Source organism: Giraffa tippelskirchi, chromosome 2 (genome assembly GCF_054371585.1).
Source record: "Giraffa tippelskirchi isolate mGirTip1 chromosome 2, T2T-mGirTip1v1.2.pri, whole genome shotgun sequence".
NCBI lineage: Eukaryota > Metazoa > Chordata > Mammalia > Artiodactyla > Giraffidae > Giraffa > Giraffa tippelskirchi.
The window spans coordinates 163,784,197-163,811,985 of NC_137276.1; the positions used below are offsets into that span (position 1 = coordinate 163,784,197).

The 27,789-nt window shown below is 44.9% G+C and overlaps 1 protein-coding gene across 1 annotated transcript; it reads right to left on the minus strand.

The window, feature by feature from the left end:
- NRROS (negative regulator of reactive oxygen species) lies at positions 1-27,104 on the minus strand. Its single transcript, XM_081571526.1, has 3 exons — positions 26,993-27,104; positions 6,973-7,093; positions 1-2,239 (listed from the first exon to the last, which is right to left on the minus strand). The coding sequence occupies exons 2-3, from the start codon at positions 7,078-7,080 to the stop codon at positions 269-271; spliced, it is 2,079 nt and encodes a 692-aa protein (XP_081427652.1). The 5' UTR covers positions 7,081-7,093; positions 26,993-27,104; the 3' UTR covers positions 1-268.
- Between the last annotated feature and the right edge of the window lie 685 nt (positions 27,105-27,789).

Sequence of the window (27,789 nt, forward strand, 5' to 3'; positions counted from 1 at the left end):
TTTGATTTTAAAAATATTTATAAGATACATTTTTTTTTATTTTCACAGAATGTCACTTAATAAATATTTTACCGAGATGGTTGAGGATATACCACAGTGAAGGAGGAAGAACCTGGGACAACTAAGGGATGGAAACATTTTAAACTTTAATTTAAACTTCAGTTCATCAGATTTGTCTTCTGCATCAGATCTTGAAACTCAGCAGAGAAGGTGTCCTTACATGCACAGACCAAAGTTCTAACACGGGCACATTAGAACGTAGTCGGGGTCAGTATATGGAGGACCAGTGGCAGCGGCTCTTGATGACCTGAAGCAGAGGCTTCCTGAACGTGAGGAAGGTGATGGTGCAGGCCACCAGCAGGGTGAGGCAGCTGGGAAGGATAAGCACGAGGTACAGCAGGCCCATGTCTACCCGCTCCCACTTACAGACCTGAGGAATGCCCGCAGGGAGCTCCGTCAGGCGAATGACCTTGGAGGAGAGGTTGCAAGTGACCATGGCCAAGTCGGCGACAATGTGCAGGCTCTGCAGGGCCCTCCAGTCCTCCACCCCACAGCAGTCATAAGGATTCTGACTGAGGTAGACGGTCCGCAGGCTTCCTGCGAGCTGCTCAGACACCACCCTCTGAGGAAGGCCCGTAAGCAAGTTTCTGCGGAGATCTAGGGTCTGCAGGGCCAGGCTGCCCCTGAACCTTGGGAAACTGGTCAAGGCATTTCCTGACAGGTCCAAGCTCCTAAGATTCTCAAATGCAGAGAAGTCCAACTCTGTGAAGCTGGAAGTGAGGCCCACATTCCTGAGAGACAAGACCTGTAACGTGGGGGCAACATCCCAGAGAGGGGTAATGCTTCCATTCAGAACCCCCCAGTTTCCAGACAGGTCTAAGTGGGTGAGGGCAGTGCCCTGAAATGAGCAGTCTTGTAGTGCCTCCAGCCCACAGCCCTGCAGGGACAGGCTCTGCAAAGATGCCACATTTCTGAAATCCACACAGCCAGGGGTGCTCCTGGGGTCCAAGCCCGCAGGAAGGGGACAAAGTGAGATCTGATTATGGCTCATGTCAACTGTAGCGAGGTTCCTGGCATTGGCAAAAAGGCCAGTGGGGATACCCAGGAGCTGGTTGGAGCTCAGGTTGAAGGACCGGAGGCTCCTCAGGCAGCTAGGGAGCCCAGGAGCCAAGTGCAGCTCGGACAGCTGGTTCTGACTCAGGTCCCACTCCACGAGTGCCCCTGGCGGCTCATGCTCCCGGATGTGGAGCGTCATCAGGCAGTTCTGCTTGAGGTTCAGGTGGGAGAGGGAAGGCATTTTCTTAAGGAAGCCGTCTGGCAGGTACTGGAACTGGTTCTGGCTCATATCCAGGAAGCGGAGACCGGAGAGGTCGCTGGACGCAAACTCTTCCCAGAGGTTGACGGTGGTGATGTTGGTCACGTTGCCATCCACCAGGAGGAATTGGGCCACCATCTCCTGTGGCGAGGAGGTGTTGTACAGGTCCCTGTAGAAGCCCATGTTGTTGTCCCTCAGCAGCAGCGTGTGCAACTTGCTGCACTGGGGTAGGAGGGGGAAGAACAGCAGCTGATTGTGAGAGAGGTCCAGGATCTCCAGCGCAAAGGCAGCCTCTCCCCCGGACGCCAGGAACCACTCCAGGACGTTGTAGCTGACATTGAGGGACTGCAGCTGGGTGAGGCTGAAATCCACAAGGCATGGGAGGTTGTTATAGGCCAGGTTGAGGTGTCTCAGCTCCGTCAGGCCATCAAAAGCACCACCCTCAATCTCAAAGATGTAGTTCCTCTGCAAATCCAGCTCCCTGAGGTGGCCCAGGCCTTCAAAGATGGACTCATCGAGCCTCATGATGATGTTCCTCGCCAGGGAAACGGACTCCAGTGAAGACAGGTTCTGGAGCATGAGAGCCGCCATGTCTTCCGTCAGGGAGTTCCCTGACAAGTCCAGCACGCGCAAACCGCGCAGGCTGTGGAGGGCGGCCGCCGTCTCCTTGTAGCTCTCAGAGAGGGCGTTGTCAGGCAGGGCCAGGCTGTGCAGGCGGGCCTGCTCCTGAAAGGCGACGTGGCCGATGTGCTCCAGGTAGCAGTCGTGCAGACTGAGGCTCTCCAGGAAAGGGTAACGCTGCAGTGAGTTGTTCCCCAGGGTCCTGAGAGGGTTGGCATCCAGGAGGAGCGTCCGGGACGAGGGCGGGAGATCGCTGGGCACTGAAGCAAGATTCCGCCCTCGGCAGTCAGCCACTCCATCCAGCTAGGTCCAGAAACACATGGGTCAGGGGGGCAGGGGGCCTCTGAGGAGGGGGCGTATGTACAGAAATACAGTTCACTCATCGGACTGCTCACTTAACCCTGCAGGCCTCACTCAGAACACACAGTGAGAAGGTTGGAGCTCCTGTCCTCAAGTGCTGAGTGCTGACATTTGCTCTTACAGTTTGGTTTTAACTACAGAAAGGGACGGAGGATCAGGTCTCTACCTGAGTTTGAATCCCTCCTCTGCACTTTGTTCCCTATGTGACCTTGAGCAAGTAATTTAGCCTAAATCTGATATGTCTTTGGGAAAATGGAGATAAAGTCATTTAGCTTGGTTGGTAAAGAATCTGCGGCAATGCAGGAGACCAGGGTTTGATCCCTGGGTCAGGAAGACCCCCTGGAGATGGAGATGGCAACCCAGTCCAGTTTTCTTGTCTGGAAAATCCCATGGACAGAGGAGCCTGGTGGGCTACAGTCCATGAGGTCTCAAGAATAGGACACAACTTAGCGACTAAACCACAGTACCTAGTTCAGAAGACCGTAGTGAGATTAGGCAAGAGGTTACACAGTGCCTGGCACTCAGTGGAGCTATTAATGCAAACAGAGTCTATTGCATTGTTAATGCTATGATCTTAAGATCTGTGTGTTTAACAGGGACGCTGCTCAAGAACTAGCAGTGCTGTGGCACCCTCGTTTCACCCAAAGAAATTTTGCCCACGAGGCTCCTCTACACTCATAGCTGATAAATATTAACAGCTCAAGAGGACTTGAGAGCTCATCACCCTGAATCCTACAGAGAAGTAAAGGGGGTTCTGGAGAGGACAAGTGAAGAGCCAATGGCAGCACTGAGACTGGAGCCCAGTGCTCTCACTGCCAGATTCAGTGCTTTTCCTGAGTGCAGTGGCATTCCTTTCCATAGATGGGTCAGTAGGACAAGGTTTGTGATTGCCTACAATTGTGGGCCCAATCCCAGGGGAGAAGAATCTGAGAGAGAGGAAAAAGCACCACTTTGAAGAGATGACAGACTGAAGTCTGAATCTTGGCTCTGCTACTTACTAGCTTTGGACTCTGGGCAAGGAATTAACCTCTTGGAGCCCCAAGTTCTTCATCTGATTATTAAAATAAACCTTCTCATAATTAAAAATGGATACACTATAGAAATATACAAAATTAAACTATTCAGTAACCTCAGTCTCTCCTTCAAAGAGATGCCATTATCCTTCTGTTACATCTCCTCTGGACTCTTTCCAAAGATATTATCTAACTTAAAAAAAATTTTTTGCAACATGGGTGGACCTAGATATTATCATACTAAGTGAAGTAAGTCAGAAAGAGAAAGACAAATATCACATGATATTGCTTGTATGTGAAATCTTTAAAAAAGAAAAGGATACAAATAAACTTATATGCAAAACAGAAATAGACCCGCAGACATAGAAAACAAACTTATGGTTATCAAGGAAAGGTGTAGGGAGAGATAAATTAGAAGTTTTGGATTAACATAAACACACTGCTGTATGCAAAATAAATAACCAACAAGGACTTACTATATATAACAAAGAACTATGCTCAATATTTTATAATAACCTATAAGAGAAAAGAATCTGAAAAAGAATATATATATATATATCTATATATCTCTGAATCATTTTGCTGTACACCTGAAACTAACACAACATTGTAAATCTGCTATACTTCAATTTAAAAAATAAAATTAAAAATAAATTAAAAAAAATTTAATGAGACTGCATTCTACAAACTATTCAGTAATTGACGTCCCCTGCCTCCATTAATAAAATGTGATAGACATATTGCCTTGGCAATAAAGATAAATTTGATCACATTCTTTTTGGCAACTGTATATTACTTCATTGCATGAAGAGCACAGTGGTTGAGAACCAGATCTCTAGGATCAGCCCATTGATTCTGCTTTTTATCAAACGTGTGACCTTAGGCTGGTACCTAACCAGTCAAGACCTTCATTACATCACCTGTAAACGGAAATTATACTTGTAATATTCTCATAGGTTTGTTTTGAGGATTCAGTGTGATTGTCTATGTAAAGCGCTTAACACAGAACCTGCCACATAAATGCTTAATAAAAGTTACCTAGACCAATTATTAGCATGCTCTAATTAATTAACCTCTGGTTGTTGAGCATTTGAGTTATTTGTAATTTCCAAATGAACATTAGGATGAATTTGTCTAGTTCCTTCTATATCTCACACCCCAAAAAGTCTCCAGAGTTTTGATTGGGATTGCATTATAATCACCGGAGAAGGCAATGGCACCCCACTCCAGTACTCTTGCCTGGAAAATCCCATGGACGGAGGAGCCTGGCAGGCTTCAGTCCATGGGGTCGCTAAGAGTCGGACACGACTGAGCGACTTCACTTTCACTTTTCCCTTTCGTGCACTGGAGAAGGAAATGGCAACCCACTCCAGTATTCTTGCCTGGAGAATCCCAGGGACGGCGAAGCCTGGTGGGCTGCCGTCTAAAGGGTCGCACAGAGTCGGACACGACTGAAGAGACTTAGCAGCAGCATTATAATCATAGAGTAACCTGGGAGGAAACTGACATCTTTACAAAATTGAATCTCCCCACGCAAAAACAAGATGTATTTCTTTATTTGAGTAAGTATTGGTTTTTCCCCCTACGGGGACTAAAGAATACTGTGATTAGGGGCTTTCCTCAAGCTCTGAGACCCTGTTTCACGAGAGTTGCTGCAGTTGTGGGGGACCCATGTCTGAAACTCCTGCAGCCCCACTGACGTGTTGCAAAAAGACCACGTGGCCATTAGAGCCCAAGAAAGCTTACTATGTCAACTTCGCGATAATGTCACATAGCTAATGCAAAGAGGGGCTTTGGAGGGTACTGCACTTTCAAACCCTCAACCTTCAATTCAAAAGAGCATAGGAAATCCACTCTTTGATCTCACTGGTAACTGAGTCCCTACCAGGCTGCAGGGGGTCAGGGAGGGAGTCTCCTGCTTTATTCCCTCCTCCTACGCCTGGTAACTCCTGAATTCGCTATCATGATGTTAACCTTTCATTGCCTCTGTAAGAGAATAATGGAAGTCTGTATAGCAGAGACTAACAACAACAATAACAGCAGATAAAACACATAGCACTTAGCACATACGAGGCACAGTTCTGAGCGCTTTACATACAGTAACTCATTTAGTCATCACTGAAGTCCAGTGTTATGGTATTACTGGTTGGTGCTATTATTACCTACATGTCTTACGGATGAGGAAACTGAAGCAGAGATTGGCTCAATGTCACCAGCTAGTAAGTGGTGGGGCTGGGGTTTAAACCTGTTCTGACTCATAACCCCTACCCTCTGCGAGCATGCGTGCTAAGCTGCTTCAGTCGTGTCTGACTCTTTGCAACCCTATGGACCGTAGCCTGCCAGGTTTCTGTGTCTATGGTATTCTCTAGGCAAGAATACTGGAGTGGGTTGCCATGCCCTCCTCCAGGGGATCTTCCAGACTCAAGGATCGAACCCACATCTCTTATATCTCCTGCATTGGCAGGTGAGTTCTTTCACCGCGAGAGCCACCTGGGAAGCCCAGGGTTTAAACCTGGTTTGGCTCATAACCCCTACCCTCTACTGAAGTCTCTTTTAGCACAGTGGTTAGAGGTTACTAAAAGTGGTTAAGAACCATGACCGGCTGGGTTTTTAAGATTCATCAGCTTGAAAAACACATTTTTGAATGTATTAAACCTGACGACTTCCCAGGTAGCGCTAGCGGTAAAAGAACTTGCCTGCTAATGCAGGAGACATAAGAGATGCAGGTTCAATCCCTGGATTGGGAAGATCCCCTCGAGGAGGGCACAGCAACCCACCTAGTATTCTTGCCTAGAGAATCCCACGGACAGAGGAGCCTGGAGGACCACGGTCCATAGTGTTGCAAAGAGTCGGACACAACTAAAGCAACTTAGCATGCAGGCACACGTTAATCCTGGAATCCAATTTGTCTTCCCAGTGCCTAGCACATAACATGTGTGTGTGTGTGTGTGTGTGTTGCGTAGTCATGTCCAACTCTTTGCAACCCCATAGACCGCAGCCCACCAGGCCCCTGGCTCAAGGAATACTCATTACCTGTATGTTTCTCAAGCAGACTTTTGACACCACTGAGTTATAGGCAAAGGAGAAACTTTCTAGAGAGTGCTCAGTTGTTAGGATTCAAGTCTGCTTCCATATATACACTGAAAGCCCAGGAAAGGGTGAACCACAGAAGCTCAGGTATCTCTCCCCGGACTGTCATAAGCCTGAGCAGGGTGGGGATGTTGCTGTGCAGGGCAGCATGGGCAGCATGCTCTTCAGTACAGCTGGTTAAGAATTCGCTACTGGCTCACACACAGGCTCTGAGGTAGGGGTTCTCCAAATTTAATATGCCCCACCCAGAGACTCTGATACCATTAGTGAAGCTCCATCATCCAGATTCTTAACAAGGGGTTTTTAAAGTTTCAGGTGGCTGCCCTTGGTCTGCCTCTGAGATCACCTGTCCTCAGTAGGTATGAGAAAGGTGGGGCAGGGCCTTTCCCAGGCATCATATTTACCTTTTATTAAAGGCAGACTTGCACATGGCATCGTGGTAAGAAGGTACAGAGTGACTCAGACTCATTCATTCCCTCCCCTCCTTGATTGACAATCCATCAGCTTTCAAACTAGACCCAACCTCATCAGGACAGGAGCAACAGACAACTTCAAGTACCCAGGAAAACTCACCAACTCACAGCCCCCTTGCGAAGCTGCTGTGACCATTCCACTTCGGTGCCTCCATTCCACTGTCAAGAAGTGAAAACCCAGGCAGAGCCAGAAGGGCAGTAACTCCATCTCAAGTGCAGCACTGTGGACAGAGGGCAAGGAACGAGCTGGTAAGAGAAGGGCATCCCAGAGGGCTGCTGTGCCCTCCTTGTAAGAAAAAGCCAGTTCCCACTGTGTCTGCTCTTGGAGGCCCACAGCTATGGGGAGGTGGAAAGCCACAGATTATTCAAATACCTCAAGTTAGCCAGCACATTTAACCTTTCACTGCAACTCTCAACAAGAACTCATTTTCATTTTGCCTCTACCATTTGGTGGGCAGGTGGCTGAACCTGAAACTCCCAAGAGTCCAGAAACAGAAGAGAGAAGCAAATGTTTTGAGGAACCAGATCTCAGGTCACCTAGAGTTTGCCATGTCTTGTAGTTCTATTGAAATGTTCCTCTCATAGCTCAAATCTGCCTGATGCATCACCTGAACTCAATAAATATTTGCTGAATAAATGAATGAAAGAATAGTGAACTGGGATTGAAATATTAACTGTAGCCTCTGTTCTAATAGAGTTACTAATTGTTGTGTTGACATGAGGCTTTTAGAAAGAGTAGATCTCATTGATTAACTTATTTGAATACAGACCTTTGAAAACAGGATTTTGATATTTTGCCTGCATAAGGGAAAAGCCTGAGGGAAAATTGAAAAAAGCAATCTTCAAATATAACAAGGACTATGATGAAGTGTGGTTACTGGCTCTCTTACCCAGCCAGTGAGCACACAACAGAAGTCATGAGGAGGCATAAAATTATACACATACCAATAGAATTTAGATATGCAGATGACACCACCCTTATGGTAGAAAGTGAAGAACTAAAGAGCCTCTTGATGAAAGTGAAAGAGGAGAGTGAAAAAGTTGGCTTAAAGCTCAACATTCAGAAAACTAAGATCATGGCATCCGGTCCCATCACTTCATGGCAAATAGATGGGGAAACAGTGGAAACAGTGACTGACTTTATTTTTGGGGGCTCCAAAATCACTGCAGATGGTGACTGCAGCCATGAAATTAAAAGACGCTTACTCCTTAGAAGGAAAGTTATGACCAACTTAGCATATTAAAAAGCAGAGACATCACTTTGTCAACAAAGGTCCGTCTAGTCAAGGCTATGGTTTTTCCAGTGGTCATGTATGGATGTGAGACTTGGACTATAAAGAAAGCTGAGTGCCAAAGAATTGATGTTTTTGAACTGTGGTGTTGGAGAAGACTCTTGAAAGTCCCTTGGACTGCAAGGAGATCCAACCAGTCCATCCTAAAGGAAATCAGTCCTGGGTGTTCATTGGAAGGACTGATGTTGAAGCTGAAACTCCAACATTTTGGCCACCTGATGGGAAGAGCTGACTCATTTGAAAAGACCCTGATGTTAGGAAAGATTGAAGGCAGGAGGAGAAGGGGACGACAGAGGATGAGCTGGTTAGATGACATCACCGACTCAATGGACATGAGTTTGGGTAGACTCCAGGAGTTGGTGATGGACAGGGAGGCCTGGCATGCTGCAGTTCATGGGGTCGCAAAGAGTCAGACACGACTGAGCGACTGAACTGAACTGAATAGAATTTAGAAACAAAGAGAAACCATAATGGAAATGTAATATACCCTCTACCATTGCACTTTTATGGGGCCAAAGATGAAAAGGCCAAAGACAGTAATAGGTTTTTCAAGATCGATTTAGTTGCCAGGCTGGAAGTAGCCTGCAGACTCCCCTCCCTGAGTTCCAGAATGAATAACCAGGGTAATTTCTTACCCAGGAGGTGCTGTTGAGTTGACTGTCTTCTTGTTGGGAGAGTTTACAGCCGGGTGGCATCCCCTCCCAGCTCTGCATTCCTCAGAATCAGAGGTAATTCCCTGGCCCCAGCATTTCGCCTGCCCCATTCTTTCCTTGACATCTACCCGGGAAGGACCATAGGATCCGTTCTTGAGTCTCCTGGGCCAGCAGTTCCAGTGCTACCGTGAACTTCCTCCCCTATTCCATGGGACCCACAGAACTTTCTGCCTGACACATCTAGCCATCTTGGGCCCCTTCCTCTTTCCCTTTCTTCGAATAAGTTTACACATCTCTACAGCTAATTTTAACATTCTAGTCAGATTTGAATACTCACCAGTGAAAACAGACTGACAGAAAAGCTAAGTGAAACCAGGTAAGTCAGCTTTAACCTTCACTTCAGGTCAGGCCAGCTCCCCTTACCACAGAGGGAACCTCCAATTCAGAATTCATCCATATTTGCCAGACACTGGGAGTCCCCTTCCCAGGCTCATCTTCCGCTTCTGCACTTGTACAGGAATTATTACCTCATGGCATATACAGGGCACAGATGGCAAAAACAGAGCCATATGGGCTGCTCTCCTCAGTAAACTTCCAATACTCACACACACATGCACACAAGGTGGGGTCACTGCCTACCATGAGAGAAGGTTGCCAAACTTAGCAAATTACAAGATGCCATTTGAATGTCAGACACACAACAAAAATCTTTTTAAAAAATTTGCCAGCTTTAATGCTTCTTTTCTTTTTTTTTTTTTTGCTGTGCTGCATGGCTTGTGGGATCTTAGTTCCTTGACCCAGGGATTGAACCCAGGCCTCCACAGTGAAAAGTGCTAAGTCCTAACCACTGGACTGCCGGGGAATTCCCCAAAGAACTTTTTAGCATAAATATGTCCTGTGCAATATTTGGGACATACTTATACTAAAAAAAAAAAAAAAAAAAATCACTGACACTCAAATTTCACTGTATCCTCTATTTTATTGAGGAGAGGGAGGTGGGAACCATGGACTTCCTTCCTTCATCCCTCACCGTCTCTGTCAGGCTTGGGATGGTACATGCTGCTGTGACCTTCTAGAACTGTCAACCCTGTATACTGATATCGAGTTCAGATGTGTTCAGGGAAAGAGTCCAGGAGTACAACTCTGCAGACTGGAATGCCAGATAGGCCTGGTGTCAGTTACGCCCAGACTGTAACTTTAATTTCTGAATCAACAAGAAAATTTTTGCAAATTTAAAGCATATTTTCTCCTAAACTCAGCCAACCAGCCTAGAAAGCCTCTTGCTGTACCCTCTGGGCACTCTATCTCATGAGGCAGCACAGGAAGATTATAGGATTTGGAACCAGACAGATCACGGTTTGAATTCTGGTTCCAGTATTTGTTATTTGTCCCTGAGCCACTCATATGAAGTCTGTGAAACTCAGCTAATCCTTCTATAACACAGAGATAATAATAACTACTCAGAATTTTTATGAGAATCAAATAGTATATATGAAAGTACTTCAACTATGAAGGTACTTAATAACATAATTATTATTTATGAGTTCTTAACACCTATGGGCTGGTTGAGTAGTTATTACTCCTATGTGTAATCTCCCAGGTAATTTAACAGCTACTGAAAAAGGGGAAAGAATGAATAATTTGGTTGGAAGAATGAATAAATCATTATATCAACTTAAAGTGTAAAAGTTATGTGCAAAGGTTGGATTACAAATTCTGCATTAATAAACTCCAGAACAAATTTATTTGAACAGAAACAAAAAAGGCTAATCCCAGTAACAGATGAGAGCTATTTGTCCTCACAGCCATGGCTTATCTTCCCCAACTCAGCTCTGGTTCACTGGGGGCTGACTTCTGAGGGCTCTGTATGTCAGCTGGCCTCCAGCTGGTCTGGTTACTGGGAGGTTAGTTAGAAGGTAGAAGGAAGAGAAAATCCATGGTATTTCTCTCCTGCCCTCTCTGCCTGGGACTGAGAAGTTCTTAAGCTTTTTCTGGTGACTTCCAGGCTCTGGTAACTTCCTTCCTCTATCCTCCCTTTATCCTCCCACCTAGGGAAGGTGGCAGCTTCCTGAGGTTGCTAATCTCTGGATTAACTGTCTGTTCTCTGGTTGGCGTCTCAGCCTCTTCCATCATGTGTACCCAATTTCCTGCATTAAATTTCCTCTGTTTTTAAATAATCTGTGTGTTTCTGTTTCCTGGTTGGAGCCTGACTAATACAGTGATGTAAGTGAGGATGGGCTTGGAACAATACTAGACAAAAAGGTATGCAATGACTCTGAAAAGCAATAAAAGGCTTTCAAAATAATAATCATTTAGGTTGAAAAACAATCTTCCTGGAGTGTGTAGCTGCAGAAGCCTTCCTCAGAGCCATGGCACAGTGAATTGTGTGCGCTCAATTGTGTCTGACTCTTTGCCACCCCATGAACTGCAGTCAGGCTCCCCTGTCTATGGGATTTCCCAGGCAAGAATACTGGAGCAGGTTGCCATTTCCTACTGCCAGGGATCGTCCCTACTCTGGGATCAAAACTGCATTCCGGATTCTTTACCACTGAGCCACCTGGAAAGCCCAAGGCACAGTGAAGAATACAAGATAAACAACTGGAATGCCAAATCTTCTTTGGAAAATCCCATGAAAACTCTTCTGTGTGCACAGGACTGCCTCTCTCCACCCACACTTGAGTGAGGACCACTCAACAGCGTCTGCAACTGAATGAGAGCGTCTGTGCATAAGCATGCTTTTAAAAAAAATAACCGTTCCACTTTATTCCTATCTGATAACTTCTGAAAAATACATCCATTTTAAAATCAAACTCATCTTAGATACATTTTTGGTGGAGAAAAAAAGAAGTAAATAAAGAACAATCATGATGGAGGGTACACACGACGTATGCCGTTAATAATTTAAATGAGGTAACCTGGAACTTCCCCTCATTATATTAATGGGGCTTGGATCAAGGGTGCCTATTTCATGGGCTTGAACCACAGTGGGAGCCATAGAGTAATACAAAAGAACTGCAAATCAACCCATGTTCCAAGTAGAGCCTGATAAGTACCATGTTTCCTTCTGGTCTGGGTGACCATTGGGAAAGTATCTAATATAAGACCTGAGATCCTAACATGAGAAGCAGACGGCATTAACAGAATCTACTTGCATCTGTTCTTTTTAAACCAGATAATGAAGTTGAAGAGTTTTTTCCAAGTGTAGAAGCAGAAAATGCTAAATCCCATTCCTTTTTATATAGTGGTGGCTCACTCAGTAAAGAATGTGCCTGCAGTGTTGGTTGATCCCTGGGTTGGGAAGACTCCCTGGAGGAGAGCATGGCAACCCATTCCAGTATTTTTGCCTGGAGAATCCCTATGGACAGAGGAGCCTGGCAGGCTGCAGTCCATGGGGTCACAGATGTGGACATGACTGAGCAACTAAACACACATGGAAGATTGCCAAGAGAAATAACAATAACCTCAGATATGCAGATGACACCACCCTTATGGCAGAAAGCAAAGAAGAACTAAAGAGGCTCTTGATGAAGGTGAAAGAGAGGGGAAAAGCTGGCTTAAAACTCAAGATTCAAAAAACAAAGATCATGGCATCCGGTCCCATCACTTCACGGCAAATAGATGGTGAAACAATGGAAACAGTGACAGACTTTATTTTCTTGAGCTCCAAAATCACTGAAGATGGTGACTGCAGCCACAAAATTAAAAGACTCTTGCTCCTTGGAAGAAAATCTATGACTAACCTAGACAGCATATTAAGAAGCAGAGACATTACTTTGCCAACAAGGGTCTGTCTAGACCAAGCTGTGGTTTTTCCAGTAGTCATGTACGGATGTGAGAGTTGGACCATAAAGAAGTTCAGTTCAGTTCAGTCGCTCAGTCGTGTCCGACTCTTTGCGACCTCATGAACCACAGCACTCCAGGCCTCCCTGTCCATTACCAACTCCCGGAGTCTACCCAAACCCATGTCCATCGAGTCAGTGATGCCATCCAACCATCTCATCCTCTGTCGTCCCCTTCTCCTCCTGCCCCCAATCCTTCCCAGCATTAGGGTCTTTTTCAATGAGTCAACTCTTCACATGAGGTGGCCAAAGTATTGGAGTTTCAGCTTCAACATCAGTCCTTCCAAAGAACACCCAGGACTGATCTCCCTTAGGATGGACTGGTTGGATCTCCTTGTAATCCAAGGGACTCCCAAGTGTCTTCTCCAACACCACAGTTCAAAAGCATCAATTCTTTGGTGCTCAGCTTTTTTCACTGTCCAACTCTCACATCCATACATGAATCTTGATTCCATAAAGAAGGCTGAGTGCCAAAGAATTGATGCTTTTGAACTGTGGTGTTGGAGAAGACTCTTGAGAGTCTCTTAGACTGCAAGGAGATTAAACCAGTCAACCCTAAAAGAAATCAACCCTGAATAGTCATTGGAAGGACTGATGCTGAAGCTCCAATACTTTGGCCACCTGATACGAACAGCTGATTCATTGGAAATGACTCTGATGCTGGGAAAGATTGAAGGCATGAGAAGGGGACGACAGAGGATGAGATGGTTGGATGATATCACTGACTCAACAGACGTGAGTTTGACCAAGCTCCAGGAGATGGTGAAGGACAGGGAAGCCTGGTGTGCTGAAGTCCATGGGGTCACAAAGAGTCAGACATGACTGAGTGACTGAACAACAACAAATAAGTCCTATATTCATTTATTCAGCTAATGATTTCTATAATCTATTATCTTTTATCTTGTCATAGTTATCATGGATATAACTAAAGTCAGAGACTGTGAATTTCTTATTAGTGAAAAGTTTTGAAGGGACTAGATGCCATTGACCTAGATGTGGGCAGGAGACAAGATTCTATACTGTCTGTAACACATCTGACTTGGAGATATTAAGATTATAAATCCTACCTCATGTGCGAGGCCCTCTTAGTGTTGCATTTATATTTTTTCTCTATCTTCTATCTATTCTGTTTGTGTCATCACAAAATGTCCTTCCTGGTTCCTCTTTAAGAAGCCCTTGAAATATTAGGACTTCAAATGCTTAGTGGCATCCCTTATATAACCATTCATCTTGATACTATGTTTTCTAATCAGCTATTGTAAAAACCTGTGATTCAACCCCACATTCATCCCTTGTCTATAAAGAATATTCCTTTTTTTAGACAGAAAGACAATTGGCTTTTTGTCTGGTTTTTCTCTTTCCAGATCTGGTCATCATAAATAAGTGGTGAAAATAAGTTTATTTCATAAAACAACATGCACCAAGACTGTATTCTGAAACAGGAAGACACTAACAGTGAGGAGGAAGAATGTGTATCAGATGCAAAAACTCCTGTTTTAGAAATTATGCTGGTTTGTTTTTTCTGTTTCTACGAAACAATAGGGAGAAGCTTCTGTTTCATTGAGCCAAGTGAGGTGAAAGGAGACTGACTGACTGGCCCCACGGGCTGTGTGGAATGAGGGCAAGGGATGGGAACATTTACTCCTTTTGGAAGGAGCATCCTGATCCTGCCAGCAGTGGCTGGGCTTTAAGCTGGGGCAGTGCTTCCTCATCCACCATCATGACTACATCAGTACTGGGCTCAGGATTGCTTGGATGGAAGAAGACTGTCACATGCAGGCCAAGGAGTGGCTCCTGTCCAGGAAACATGGGTAACACTTTCTTTTGCAATGGATAGGGAAGAAAAGATAAGTGAAACCTTTTGACTGGTCTCTGCTTCTTGAAGTCCTGAAATTTCCATCTCTATCATCAAAAGAATCAAACTACAGGATGGCAGCAGTGTCCCTGTTTTTGTCAGGTCCTCTGACAGACATTGGAGAGGGAAATGGCAATCCACTCCAGTATTCATGCTGGAAAATCCCATGGACAAAGGAACCTGGTGGGCTACAGCCCATAGGGTTGCAAAGAGTCAAACATAACTTAGCAACTAAACAGCTGACAAACACAAATGTACACTATTTTTTTTCAAATGGATGTAGGTTTTCCTGTATTAATAAAATACAAAGTCTTTTAAGGGTTATTGATTCCAACTAGCTTTCTATTGCTATGTAATGTCTTAATAAGCAGATAGTAAAACACAGCCATCAGGTAAGGGCTGATCTATAGGTATTTTTGTGCATACAAAGGTCTCCTCATACTCAAAGTTTGGGAATACTGAGGAATAACTCTGGGCTTCCCTGGTGGCTCAAACAGCAAAGAATCCGCCTGCCAATGCAGAAGACGCAGGTTCAATCCCTGGGCTGGAAAGATCCCCTGGAGAAGGGAATGGCTACCCACTCCAAAATTCTTGCCTGGAGAATCCCATGGACAGAGGAGCCTGTCCCATGGACAGTCCATGGGGTCACAAAGAATCAGACAGGACTGAGCAACTAACACACACACACACACACACACACACACACACACACACACACACACGAGCTTTGGGTTTGCTTTGTTGGTGTTTTCTGCTTCATTTTCACAAAGGATGCTGGATTTCTAGTATTCAGGGGCACCCTGAACATCAACTCCTCACTCCCTCACCTTCCCACCTTCTCCAGCTGCTGCTACTACTGTTAGCAGCTGTCACCAGAGCTGGGACTGCAACCTCTTTGCTAAGGGCACTGTTAGCAAGTGCTAAGAGTGTTATCCATATATTAGCACGTAATTGAGAATTTTCTCTGCAAAATAATTGGATAAGCTAAAAAAGGCTTTAAAGAAAGAGGTTTGTAGGTGAAAGTGGAGAACTCTCAGAGGTACTTGGTGTTAGAAGCAAATATTTATAGACTGGTTGGGGGTGGGGGACGAGGAGCAGAATCTCTAGAAGCAGAGTTGGCACAAGCGTGGGGTGTAAACATATGACAGTGACATCCCAGAACACAAAAGGCACAGGTGCTAGGGAGAGGACTCCACAGCAAGGGAGTCCACCTTTGTTTAAAAATAAAAGAGCAAATCCCACTTGGGATCCTGGGAGAAAGGGAAGGGCAGCTGGTCACAAACCACAGAGAATAGATAATGAAGAACAGAAACCCCAGTCTGTGACTACTTCAAATAATTCCTACTACCAAGAAGTATTTGAATGCCTCAGGCAAGCAGCTCTAGTCTCTGAGTCTCAGCAAAAAAAATCTCAACTGTCTCCAGATGGTCATATTTAGCCTCTCCCCTGATGAGACCACCTGCATCCTGAGTTTCCAGGTGTCCTGCCTTCGGAAACAGTCCCACCTCCGTAGTACCCTTGCCAAAAATTGTTTGCCCTGAGCCCAGTCAAAACGAAACAATTAGAAAGATACAGACTGTAAGATGTCTCACAAGACAACTGGCTTCGACTCTTTAAAAAAAGTCAGTTTTAAAAAACAAAGACAGACAGGGGAGGGAAGAGGTCTGATTACAAGTGACTAAGAAATATAATACAGTCAAATCTAATGCATGTAACTTGAGTGGATTTTGGATTTTAAAAAAATCTGTAAAAGAAAAATTTGAGACAATTGGGGAAATTTATGTGTGTACTAAATGATGTCTTTTTAGACAGTATTATTATGTACAGATGATATTACAGATTATTGCTAACTTTCTTAGGTACGATAATGATGCTGTGGTTATGTACAAAAATGTCTTATTCTTAGGAAATGCGTGCTGAAATATTTGGGGGTGAAATTTCACGATGTCTACAATTTATGTAATCTTCCTTCAAACGGCTCAACAGAGAGACAGAATTAAAGCAAATTACTACCAACTAGCAAATTTAGCATTGTACTTTCTTGTAAATTTCATGTTTCCAACTTTTTTTTTTTAAAGAGGAAAATGAAATAAGGGTGGGAGTTCCTAAAGGGAGTGCAATAATGGTAATCTTTTGTCCCCTAATTTCCAGGAATGTACATTTTTCAAAAGTTCTTCTCAGAAAGATACTCAGGAAACATTCGTTAAGCTTCAAATGCGTTACACATAAACCTTTAAAGTATCCTGAAAATTCTAACACTTTGACATTTGAATCAGAGTTTCCAGACAGCACCTCTCTCTCATACCTGAAAGGAGTAGAGAGGTTTTAGATCACGTGGTTTGACTGTGGTTCAAGAGACATAGTTGATGTACTACTGTAACTTCCACTGTCCAGGTAAATACCTCTGTCCACCACAACCACAGTCCCTCTGGAGGGGCAGTCCTCAGAAGAGGCTTGTGAGCTCACCACTATCTGTACCTCCACCAAGCTGACAGGAAGCACCTGACCCAGGGAGGGCCATCCTTACATGCGGCCGGCACCCATGAGTGATCTCAGTGCAGAGAGACAAAGGAGAGAATTAGGTAATTTGGCAGTGAAATTGGAGCCAAGAAGCACAGAGAGAGAAGGTGGAGTTGAACCTTGAGGGATTTGCCATGAGGAAGCAGTAGGAGCTAGATGACAAGGCACAGAAAAAACACAACAGGACAGAAAAGAAGGAGACAGTCAACGGAGAGCGGACAGCAGAGAAGACACTAGGGAAGAATGACAGGAGGATGAACCACACAGGCTGGGAGAGAGGGTGGAGACAAAGGCTCAAGGCTGCCTCTCTGGTTCCTGGTGTTTCTTGGAAATCGCTGGGTTCATTTCCAAGCTCCATGGTGTTCCACGGTAGCACTTCACCACCATCACCACTTGCATAGGCTGGCCCACATATTGCATCATGGCAATGAAAAGAACCTAACTAAAACAGGACTTGTGCTTTTTGGTAAGCTTAAACAAAACTGAATGTAATATTTCAAAAAAGCACAGTCAAGTGACTGAAATCTGAATGCAAGAATGTATTTTTCAAAGTGCATCCTACAGGCAAGAATCACAACGGATGGTAAAACTAAACAGTGAAATTTTGTTGGGAAACAAGATATTAATATAGTCTTAAAGTATCTTCTTATTTCATTACTTCTTAATGCAAAAGTAACAGCTTTATAGTGGAAAAACTGGCAAATGCCTCCTTAACCAAATGATCGAAATACTATACAGGCCTTACTGGGTGGGGTACTTGGTAAAATTTGAATACAGACAACATTTGAAATAATAGAATTATATCAACGTTAATTTACTGGGCTTTCCCTGTGGCTCAGTGGTAAAGAATCCACCCGCCAATGCAGGAGATGTGAGTTCAATCTCTTGAGTCAGGAAGATCCCCTGGAGAAAGGAAATGGCAACCCACTCCAGTATTTTTGCCTGGAAAATCCCATGGACAGAGGAGTCTGGTGGTCTACCTGCGGTTGCACAAGAGTTGAACGCAACTAAGCAACTACACACAATGTCAATTTACCAAATTTTGATCACTGTCCTCTGGTTATGTAAGTCTATCCTTGTTCTTAGAAAATATATAATGAATTGTTTAGAAGTAAAGAGTATGATGTCTGCAACATTACTTATGTTCCAATTTCTCCTCATTCTCACCAACACTGGTCATTTTCTGTCATTTTTATTATAGCCATCCTAGCATGTGAAGTCGGAAAAGGCAATGGCACCCCACTCCAGTACTCTTGCCTGGAAAATCCCATGGACAGAGGAGCCTGGTAGGCTGCAGTCCATGGGGTCTGGAAGAGTTGGACACGACTGAGCGACTTCACTTTCACTTTTCACTTTCATGCATTGGAGAAGGAAATGGCAACCCACTCCAGTGTTCTCGCCTGGAGAATCCCAGGGATGCCAGAGCCTGGTGGGCTGCCGCCTATGGGGTCGCACAGAGTCGGACACGACTGAAACAACTTAGCAGCAGCAGCATGTGAAGTATCTCTTTGTTGCCCTGATTTGCATTTCCCTGATGACGAGTAATGTTGAGCATTTTTCATGTGTTTACTGACCATTTCTATGTCTTCTTTGGAGAAATATCCAAAATGTGGACCTTTATATCCAAAGATTTTTAAATTTTGATCTTGGAATTACATGTAAAAGAAAATACAGAATAGTTATAAAAGTAAAGGCCCAGTTGTATCTTTGATCAAATTAATTCATTCCTATATTTTGCAAAGAATATTGACTCATTAAAAAAGAAGATGCAAACTGAGGGTTGGAGCAAAAGAGCCTTTAGAATTGAGATGTGTGAATTCAGACCTCATGATTTGTTTCTCTGGCTTCCTCTCTTAATAATGAATTTGTTAATAGAAAATAAACTTATGGTTACCATTAGGGGACAGATGGAACAGGTTCAAAGCCTGGCTCTCATCTTGGGTACATCACTCAATTTCTTGGCCTCGATATTCTCCCAGTAAAATGGGAATGGCTGTGCTGCAAGGTTATCACTGTATTAAGATAACTTTTATAACAAAGTTGAAAAAATAGTTTTTGTCATCCTTACAGTATCCTCAATTCCCGGGAGGCTGTCCACCTGCCTGGGCTTAAACACAGCCAGGGGGGCAGCTCTCTGGTCGTGAGCAGCTGGTTGTACTACTGGGGCCCCTTTGCTCTTGCTTCTGGGACCTGGATCCCACTCTGAGCCTGGACAAATAAGTGAGGAGTTGCATCATTTGAATTTAGTCACTGACCACACTTTTGAGGAGAACTGTAGCTTTCTGAAGGGACTACCCACCAGTGTGCAGGAGGTGAGAACACTCAGACCAGAAAGATGAAATGATATGGACAAGGTGCCACAGGGAACACAAAGCAGCAGTTTCCAAGCACTGGTTTAAAATTCAGATCTCTTTTTCCTACTCGGAGCCTAGCACACCTGGTCAGTAAGCCAGCCTCCACAGAGGCTCCTGTGAGAAGAATCTTCATCTGGGAAGGGCTCCCTCCACCTGGAGGGAGGCTGGAGGCCACAGAGGCTCTTCCTTTGAGCTCTTCCTATGGCAATTCCAGGCAGCCAGGGCGTGGAGAGTGCTACTCTGCGGACTTTCATCTCCTCAGGGCTACAGATGAATCAACCAGCTTCCCTGTGTGGTCAGGGTCAGCCTTTGGAACCAACAGAAGTCAGTGTGCTCCATCCCGCCCCATGGCCACAGGCTGCATCTGGCCACAGATCTTAAAAAATGCAAATCTGCTCCTACTGGGGTGATAGTACCTTGCTGTCACAGGGCTGGCGGTATACCTTTGTGTAGAGAGAGATGTAGAGAGACCCACACTCTCTCTCTGATAGGCATCTAACCAATAATGTATTTGTTTCAAACTTGTCACTTCCGTTCAGTATCACAGGTTTGTTCTCTCTGATCACCTCACTCTTGTGGTGGCTCTGGTTGACAATAATAGCTGCCTTGCTGACCTCACAGGCTTTTGTCAAGACTGAATGAGAGAATGTGTGTGTGTGACAAGGCTTTGTCAATAAGGAAATGTTGTGGACTTCACTAACAGGGTGGTGTCAGGTTAAAGGAAAGGCAGAGCTCCTCTGTACACAAAGAGGGAGCTGGTGTTAAATAACACAGAAGGGCTGCAACACCTTCTCCCTTCCCTGTGAGCTGCAGGATATGGGCCGTGGGACATTCAGGGGAGACATCACCTAGAGTCTGTGGGAGATTATACACGGAAGGGGTTACAGGTGATAACTGAGGCTTACTGCTCGGAGTGGAAATGAATCACTCCCACTCAACCACTGACCTTAGTTCCCTTGAGAAAGAGCACACCTCAGGAATGAAATGATATGGATTCCTGATAACTGACCAGCTCAATGGGATAGTATTCAAGCTCCCAGAGCGCCTTCCAGGCTATTAGCTGTAATAACTAATGCTTATGGAGTGCTCGCTTTAGAGTAAGTGCTCTACATAAAATAATCTTCACAAAATCCTAGCAAGTAAATGTTCTCTTCCTCACTTTAGACTTGGTAAATTGAGGCTCTCATAGGTTAGGGACAGCTAGAGAATGTCAGAGCTGCAATTCAAACTCAGTGTCAATGCCACAAGCCCCAGCCGTCCTGGAATATCCTTCACTAATTTACACACTGTTTCCTCTGTGGGAAAGGCCCTTTTTTAGGTCTTCTCCAACTGCTGAACTCCTGTTCATTCTTCAGGGACCAATACAGGTGTCACCTCCTCATTATATCCTAACAGTTCAGATGCGTAATGATCCAATAATTCAAATAATATGACACTATATTATCTATATTATAGATAGTTATAACTCCTATGGAAGTTTTAAATTATTTGGTTTTTATATTTATGAAAAGGAATGTGGGCAGTTATTAAATATTAATAGTAATTTCTCCAAATTTTTATTATGAAAAATTTTAACATAGGGCAAAGGAGAAAAAACTTTTAACAGTGATCACTGGTATACCCACCACCTATATTCTAATACTAACATTTTACTATACTTGCTTTCCCCCTGGAGGAGGAAATGACAACCCACTCCAGTATTTCTGCCTGGAGAATCCCATGGACAGAGGAGCCTGACAGAGTCAGACACAACTGAGCAGCTGAGCACACATGCTTGTTTTTAATCATATATCCATCCTTCTATCCATCCTGCAAGCCACCTTATTTTTTGATTCATTTCAAAATAGATTGCAGTCATCAGTACCCCTCCCCCTAAATACTTCAGAATGCATAACAAGTGATTTAACCTTTAAAAAACGTTCCTACTTTTTCAATCTTCTGGGTCAATTTAATTACTTTAATCTCAATTTAATTGAGATTGCAAAGTCAGCTGTTTTATTTAAAAATTTCTGTCTTGTAAAAAGAAAAAAAAGATTTGATAATCACAGCCTCAGTGTTCTCAGCCAGAATTAGGAGGAAAGCAGCTCATCCTAAACAGTGAATGACTGATATCCTCTTTAATGCACTGCTGTTTAATAGATATTTATATAAGTAATAATGAAATGTTCATGGTGTAGTTTCAGGACAGTATGGGAGATAATTTTGCCCTTTTCAAAATCCCTCAAATTATACTAGCAAGGTGGGGCTCCTGCTCTACGGCTAATTTTTTTTCTCTCTTAACACTTATTTGAATTCCCAGAGGAATGAAAGTAACGTGATTTTCTAACCCTTTTGTCAAAAAAATAATGATTTTAGGGAATTTTTGGATAAAGCAAAATAATTGGATTATGATTTGTTGCATGTATGCGTGTTCATTCATGTACAACTCTTTGTGACCCATAGACTGTACCCCACCAGGCTCCTCTGTCCGTGGAATTTTCCAGGCAAGAGTACTGGAGTGGGTAGTCATTTCCTACCCCAGGATAACTTAATGTTACTGGTTAATAATAATAGCACTTGAGGTTGCAAAAGCTTCTTATAGATATTTGATCTCATTTAATACTTGAAACAGTTCTACATAGTAGGAATTATTATCTCCATTTTTATTGTGGTAAAATATACATACAATTCACCATTTTAACCTTTTTGAGTGTACATTCAGTAGAATTAAACGCATTTATACTGCTGTGCAATCTCACCATTATCCTTCTCCAGAGGTTTTTCATCATCCCAAAGTGAAATTCTGTCCCATCAAACAATAGCTCCCCCTTCTTCCCCCTCCTCAGCCCATGGTAACCACTATTCTTTCTCTATATATTTGCCTATTCCAGGTACCTCATATAAATGGAATCATATATTATTAATGTTTGTCCTTTTCTGCCTGAATTATTTCATTTAGGATAATAGTTTCAAGGTCCCTTCATGTTATAGCCTGTATCAAAAATTCATTCCTTTTTGTGACTGAGTAATACATAGATTGCATTTTGCTCCCCCATTAATCCATCAATGGACGTTTGGGTTGTTTCTACCTTTTGGCGGTTGTGAATAATGCTGCTGTGAACATTAGTGCACAAGTATCTATAGTAGAGTCATTGTTTATTATTCCCATTTTACAAATAAGAAATCTAAGGTTCAAAAGGGCTTCCCTGGTGGCTCAGCTGGTGAAGAATCCGCCTGCAATGCAGGAGACCTGGGTTTGATCCCTAGGTTGGGAAGATCCCCTGGAGAAGGGGACAGCTACCCAGTCCAGTATTCTGGCCTGGAGAATTCCATAGACTGTATAGTCCATGGGGGTTGCAAAGAGTCAGACACAACTGAGTGACTTTCACTCCCAAGATTCAAAAAGACCAAAGTGAATTGTTTAAGTCTCACAGCTTGTAGACAGTGAAGCCAAAACTAGAGGTGAGCACTTCCCTGGCAGCCCAGTGGTTAAGACTCCAAGCTCCCAATGTAGGAGACACAGGTTCGATCCCTGGTAGGGCAACTGAGATCCCACAAGCTGCTCGGCACAGCCAAAAAACAAAACCAAATCAGAGCTGAGTTCTGGCCCAGATAGGAGGTGTAGGATGTGCACCTGTATGGGAAGAATATATATTGGGGGAACGTTCAGCTGGGTTGTACAGGTAAGTATTTGTTGGTAAATAGATATCCCATGAGCCCCCACCCCAGCCTCCTGGCTGCCCTTTTGGAACTCCCAGCCCCCTTTCCTCTATGATCTAGCAACCAAGGAGGTAACATCTGAACTGGGGTTGGGGAAGTCCCAGGATCCTGCCTCTAAGGACAATGTCCATTCCATTTGGTTAGTGCCTGTATCTATGGTGTTTGATATTCTGAATAGTACTCTTGAGTGTTCATGTAGCCAAGGTCTTCTCTGCAGATGAGGTACCTTGTCAATGCCATAGTGTGTAACTATGACAAAGATGAGAGCCTCTGGAGGTTCTGCAAAAATAGCTACAGAAAACCTAGAAGAAACTGAAGATTTAGAAGGAAATAAGAAGACACTAATATTAGCAAAAATTGGGTCAGTTTAGGGACCCAAGGATGGAGAAGGAAATGGCAACCCACTCCAGTATTCTTGCCTGGAGAATCCCAGGGACAGAGGAACTTTGTGGGCTGCTATCTATGAGGTCGCACAGAGTCGAACACAACTGAAACGACTCAGCAGCAGCAGCAGGGACCCAAGGAAGGGCACAAGAACCTAGAAAAAGAGAAAGGTCATAGAGAGAGCCCCATGAGGAAGACTCAGGGTGTCAGGCTGAGCAGTGATGGGGAGACCATCAACATGTTGGAAGGTGAAGGAGGTGGCCCAGGGCTAGGCATGGAAAGACTCACTTTCCCTGACCCTGCAGGCTGAGGGAGGGAGCTCAGCCTTGGCATTTGGTGGGACCACTGAGGAGAGACACTGGACAGGCAGAAGAGACCTGAGGGATCGTGGCTGGGCCAAACAAAGAGTGAAATAGGGACAGCCAAGTAGAGCCAGTGTCCAGCCTGGCTAAAACATAACAACATGAGGTTATGGGAGAGTGTAATGTGCACCCAAGGTGATCCCCTGCAGGGCACTGTGGGTGCTGGGCTGTCTCAGACACTTAGGTTCTGCTTGAGAGAGCCAGGGTGGGAAAACAGAGCCCCAAGGGTTACCTTGTGAAGAAAAATCCCCTCCCTATTCTTTTCTTTCTTGGAAAGGACAACAGAAAGATCTTGGGGTACAGAGCACAGCATCTGACCATGGTGACCTTGTGGGTTAAGGCTGGAGGTGGGGAGTCCCTGGGTCTTCAGAGGGCTTTGTGGCTATGTTTAGCCATCACTGGCACCAGTCCTGGTCTTCATGCCTACCTTGCTGGTGAGAGGCACTCCAAGGTTCCACTTCCTCCTTTATGCCCTTTGCTCAGTCTAAAATCACTCACAAATTAAAATGAGAAGACACGTGTGGTTTGGTCTCAGCCCCTGACTCCATTCACTCTGGAAACCAGTTGGTTTTGTCTACCCACATTCATTTCTCATTCTGGTAACAGCTCCTCAATTCCCCTTTGAGGAAATCACCTCTTGTTTTCTTTTCTTTCTTGCTTTTATTTTTAAAAATGTTTTATTTGTGGTAAAATACAGTAACATAAAATTTACCACCTGAACCATCTTTAAGTGCAGAGATTTTTAGTGTTAAGTACATTTACATTGTTGTGCAACCAACCCCCTTCCTTTCTTAAAAATTTGTGTTCTTTTGGGTCTGGCCTCAACTCAAGGCTCCAAAGTGAGGACTATGAACAAAGCTGGGCCCATCAGAGCTACCTAATTCCTTAACCACAGTGATTGGTTTATAAAAGGCATAACACAGATGCCAAGCCCAAGAGAATCAATCCAAAGATTTGTGCTAGTACTACTAGAAAAGAGGCTTTCTCTTCCTACTTCAGATGCCAAACTGATAGGAATTAAGCTTAAACTTCAGGCAGCCATCTTTGCCAACAACTTTAGGATCTGCCTAATAATGAAGCCTACTTCATTAGGAATGAAGGAAAGCAAAGCTGAGGAATGGAGATAGATGGATTCCTGGCAATGTTTGAGCACCCAGATCCAGCCATGCTTGAAGCTATTCCCCATAGACTTTTTCATTATTGGAAACAACAAATCCTCTTTTTTTTGTTGTTGAAACCAAGCTCGTTGGGTTTTTGTCAATTACAACTAATAATTCCTAAACTCAAGTTGACAGTTGCTCATGAGGGTTGATAAAATCAATGTCCTTTCCCCTCTTCTCACTTCTCTGAGCTTTCACCACCTAACCTAGCCTAGAATCTCCCACATATTAAACATATGACATTTATTACATTTATTTGATGATGAGGTTGAGAAGAAGAAGAATGCAGGAAGGAGAATGAATGTAACAAGGAAAAATATTTGTCACATGTGCAGATACATCAGTGAGCATCCCTGAGCATATATATAAGCATGTTCCAAGAAAGATAATGTTTTTTAATCTTGGGTGAAAGCCCACCCTCCCCTAATGTTTGTGGTTACAGTGTGGATCTGAGCACAATGTGAGGTTCACCTAGTGTTCCATCCAAGAGTCTAGTTCACACTTGGTGATGTGGATGCACATTACAGCCAGAACAAAGATTACAATCAGTACTGGCATCACTTTTTTGAAAGAATCACAAAGACTAGAGACAGACAGGTCAACATATTCCAAACACAGGCCCCAAGACAATTACCAGGAGCCTTCTGCTTTTGGATGATGGGTTTAAGGACTCTATGGGATCAGGTTCACATGGGTCTTCATGAAGTTCCCATGAGGGCACCCATTAGATAAGATCACCTTCTTTGTGAAAGAGGTTTTGGGTTTTGTTAAACCTAAACACAAGAGTTGAGGTCCCCCATTCCATGATTCTATAATCCCCTCTAGGAACTCTCAGATACACATGTATAAACCTATATGGTATGTGAGGAAAATAAACAAGCCTCAGGGCTATACAACCCAGTAAACCATCAACAACCACAGAAAGAGTCAGTACAGCCAGTAGGTGAAGGGGGCACAGGAGGCCCCAGTTCAAGGGCAACTCTGTGAACTGGATGATTCTCCCATCCAGATTGCTAATAGGTGGTACCCAGCATGGAAGAAGCTTCCACTGGAGTCCCTTCAGCCCCCACGTCCCACCTCGGGAATTGCACCACCCTAAACCAGCCCTATCCAGGGGTTCCGTCCCTGGGACCCTGCCTCAGCCTTCTGTAATCCCAGCCACCCTTGGGCACGTGGTCACCTCCCCTCAGGGGTGCAGTGAACTGGCAGCCCTTTCTCAGGGCAGCCTGCAGCCCACTCGGTGGCTCTGTACTTCTGTCAGTTCCTAAGGGCTGGGGGATATATGCTGTCCCTTCCAGAATCCAGCCCACCTGGAGACGCCAGGAGGGCTACAGAAGAGCCCTGGACGCGGGGGTCAGAGAGGCCTGGAGTCGAGTCTCTGGGCTGTGGGAATCTCCCGGCTGTGGGAATCTCCCATGGACACACTCACTCGGTGGGGAAAGGGTTTTGCCTGTCTTCACAGCTCTATCCCCACCCAACACCTTGAACTAGAACTAGCGGGCACATGGAAGACATCCTTAAGTATGTTGTTGTTCATCAGTCTCCCGGTCTTCATCTATGAAATCGTGGTTCTCAGTCCAGGTTGCGGGGCAGGAAAGGCAGGCTCAGTGTTCACAGCGTAGGCTCATTACATCCAGTCAACCAACCCCTGGGAGGGAGCATTATTGTTCCCATTTGGCAGATGAAGACACTGAGGGTGGGGAATTCTCCCCATAGAGCCGGGAATCAAACCCAGGTCTGACTCCTAAGCCCTCGCTGTTTCCACCACACCATGCCACCCCTAAGTCTCCCAGAGAAGGTATTTCCACCTCCATCCAGAGCCGTAGCCCCCAAACAGAACTGGTGGAGCTTGGATGCAGCAAGCCACAACTTCCCTGTCAGCCCCCCACTGTGGGCCACGGACGCTTGACCTCCTACCTCCCAACCTGGTCCGAGCCTCCCGCCTCCGGAGGGGCCGCGGCCGCCCGCCGGGTGGGGAGACCGCCCCGCAGGAAATACTCACGGCTCCCGCAGGCCCAGGCGGCTCCGCGGGGCGCATCCTCTCCCGGGACTCCGGCCTCCTCCTCGACAGCAGCCGAACGCGGGGCTGAGCTGCCTCCTCTCTCTGGGGCATCAGATTATTTTAGCACTTGCGGAAGGAACTGACGGAAACTGAAGTCACATGGAGAACGAGCCGCTCGGCAACTCAGCACTCGCAGAGAGCAGGCATCTTAGAGGGAACTGCCGCCGTAGGGGAGGCGGGGGGAGGGTGGCGAGGGGGGTGGGGGAGCGCGAGGGCGGGCAGGAGGGCGGGAGGCAGTGGCCCCCGGACTGCCTGCTGGATTAGGTATTTGTATGGTCTCCCAACTGTGCTAACAGAGGCTCCTCAGGCTTTCTTACCTTCGAGATTCTGAGGGGTTGGGAGCTGGGGGCCCCTGCCTACAAGGTCTGCTGACCCAGAAACTCTTCTTCAAGGTTATGTCCAAGGGTCAAGCTAGGGCAGATTTTGAGAATGGGTAGGATACACGTTTCCCAAGTGAGAGAGAATCATCCACCCAGGTCGTCTTTACTTGACTCCAGAATATCAAAAAAAAGAAAGAAAGAAATGGAAATTGCTTTGTGGAAGACTGTCAAGGTGCCCTGAACTTCTTGGACCAATTTTTTTGTGCCCAATGTGTGCAAAATTGCCAAGAATTCAAACGAATAATTGAATTCGTAACAGTCACCATCAAAGGGGTGTGCCAGGCACTATGCTAAGAGCTTCCTGTACATTATCTCCTAAATGCTTACCTACCATCTAGTGGAGAAGGCAAAATATTT